A 2425-nucleotide genomic window follows, 5' to 3' on the forward strand; every position below is an offset into this window, starting at 1 on the left:
AAACCTTAAAAAAAGAGGAAAAGTGGAAAACGTTTTTGACTCTAAAATCTGAACGGCTTGGAGCTCAGGGCTGGGCGAGTGCTTTTTGGAAACAGAAACACTATTCCTAATCAAAAATCATCACCCGACCAGTGTCAGAGAGGGTGCTGCCAGGCCGGGGCCGGCTTGGGGCGTTTCGTCCCACCAGTCATAGTCATGGTCCAGCCAGATGCTGTTGCACTACCAGCCATGGCTAGACAGAAAATTGCTTCCTCGCGTTTCCTTTTCTCCGCTACGAGGGAGATGGGGAGGGGGGAGGGGTCTGTATGGGGGTGCAAGCGATAGGCTTTACCTTTGAGGCGGACACGATCCCCCAAGACTTGGAGGAACTCGGAAAAGAGCGGAGAGTTGACGTTGTTGTCCAAGATCTCCTCCTCCGTATGCTGCGACTCCTTCACGAACAGCACGCCCACCTTCAGTTCCGACTTGATGAAAACCTGTCAAAAAAAGAGGATCGTCGTCGTTTATAAGTCCATAGCATCACTCGTGCTCAAGGAAAAAAAATATGCCGTCACTTCATTACTTTAAGTCAAGGCGGGAGGGGGGGGAGACATTTAATGTGGAACGTGAGTGGTGTGCGCAATTTGCGGAGGGGAAGCCAAGCACACACCGGGTCCCCCTCCAGTAATGGCACTGGTCCAGGTACTGGCGGGAATGGGAAGGGTAAGGACCGCCCCGGTGGTGCCGAGGGGCGCCAAGGACCGGCCAGAGACCGGCCCAAGGACCGGCAGGGCAGGGACCGCCGCAGGGCACCCGCAGGGGTCGGACGAGGTGGACGTGTCGTTCAAATCGATCTCCTCGTCGAGAGGGTCGGGTGAGTCGGGCGGTCACCAGGACGTGATGCCCGCACAAGTCCATCGTGAACGTGGGTGGGTGGGTGTCCTGGCGAACAACAGCGAACGGCCGACGGCCACAGGAAAGTGGTTGACGGGAAGGTGGTTGACGGGGAGGTGGTTGACTGGGAGGCGGTTGACGGGGAGGTGGTTAACGGCGAGGTGGTTGACGGCAAGTGGTTGACGGGGAGGTGGTTGACGGGGAGGTGGTTGACGGGGAGGTTGTTGACGGGGAGGTGGTTGTCGGGGATGTGGTTAATGGGGAGGTGGTTGATGGTGAGGAGGAGGGTGACGGGGAGGAAAGTTGACGAGGTTCGCCGCAGACCTGTTGGTCGAGCTCACCTGGTCCAGTTTGAGCAGCTCTTCCGGAGTGTCCGGCAGCTGGCCCAGCATGAGCGGCGGGTTGATGTTGACCTCCTTGCCGAGCGAGCGCACCACCTCCTCGCGGTTATAGCGGTCGGCGAACACGCACGACGCCGGGATGAGGCCGTGCACCGTGTAGCTGATGGCGCGCACTAGGATGCTGCGGACAGAGAGCGGGCGAGTGAGATGAGGGCCAAGTAGTTTGGCACATTATTTATTTGAGAGAGAAAAGTGGATGTACAACAAAAGATTTTTTTAAAGGTACGCACTGCTTTTTATAAAGGACACCATTAGTTTTTACAGTTTTAGACCATGAGCATGAGTAAAAGAAATCGAGGGGTCCCCCACTCCCAAAATAATGGTACAAAGTTGGCAAGTTGGGCGCCAGATTGACTGGTAGGAGACCCGCCGAAAACAACTTTAGTTTTAGGAATATAAGGCCTAGCCTAAAGCTTTTAGAACTTCGATACACCTCTAAATTTGAAGCGCTCGCGTTGGCTGCTCCAGTATGCCGATAACAGCAACACGCACGCCTCCCCTTGATAGGCTCACAAGCAGAGTTTGACGGGTCTAAATATAACGGTACAAATAAAAGTATAAGAGCCGCGAGCGGTATAGTTTCCCAGGCACAGCACGCCGCCCAGGTGGCCCGGCCGCCTTCCCGGAGCCTCGCGCGGACGCACGCAGGAGAAGGAGAAAAAATAACAGGGGTTAAAAACAGAGGGGGAGGGAGGCATCGCGGAAAGCGTTTACTGTCGGGTCGGGGATAAACTTCGTACTGCCCGCCCCGATCCGCCCCGCCCGTCGCCGGCCCACCATGAAGGCGCCCTACCTCCTTTGATACTCGTTTTCACATAATGGGATTTAATCACACCTCACAACACTTTATCTCTCGTGGCCCAACAGCGCGGTTGTTGTTCTTTTTTATTTTACTATTATTATTTTTCCCTCGCTGCGGCTTGCTCTGGTCCACGCTTGCCGTGCGCCGCCCCCGCCTGCCTCAGCGCCCCACCAACGCCACGCCACAGCGCGACCGCGCAGCGCCGCCGCTCGGCTCCCGGCTTCGTGCTTTTAGTTTAACGCCCAGCAGGTTTCGGATCCGTAATCAGGAGCTGCAGGGGGGGCGTAAAACATGGGGGAGCCGAGAGAGAGAGAGGGAGAGAGAGAGAGAGAGAGAGAGAGAGAGAGAG

At 56.2% G+C, this 2425-nt stretch overlaps 1 protein-coding gene across 7 annotated transcripts in view; it reads right to left on the reverse strand.

Moving 5' to 3' along the window:
• The window catches only part of LOC113205839 (uncharacterized), a 40461-nt gene that overhangs the window by 12752 nt on the left and 25284 nt on the right, over positions 1-2425 (reverse strand). For all 7 annotated transcript variants that reach the window (XM_052271023.1, XM_052271020.1, XM_052271024.1 and 4 more), the window contains 2 exons: positions 1215-1395; positions 332-476 (listed from right to left, as the gene is read on the reverse strand). In XM_052271023.1, the coding sequence (XP_052126983.1) occupies positions 332-476; positions 1215-1395 (326 nt within the window). The remainder of the gene's footprint in view (positions 1-331; positions 477-1214; positions 1396-2425) is intronic.

Source organism: Frankliniella occidentalis, unplaced genomic scaffold (genome assembly GCF_000697945.3).
Source record: "Frankliniella occidentalis isolate FOCC.00 unplaced genomic scaffold, Focc_3.1 Scaffold146, whole genome shotgun sequence".
NCBI lineage: Eukaryota > Metazoa > Arthropoda > Insecta > Thysanoptera > Thripidae > Frankliniella > Frankliniella occidentalis.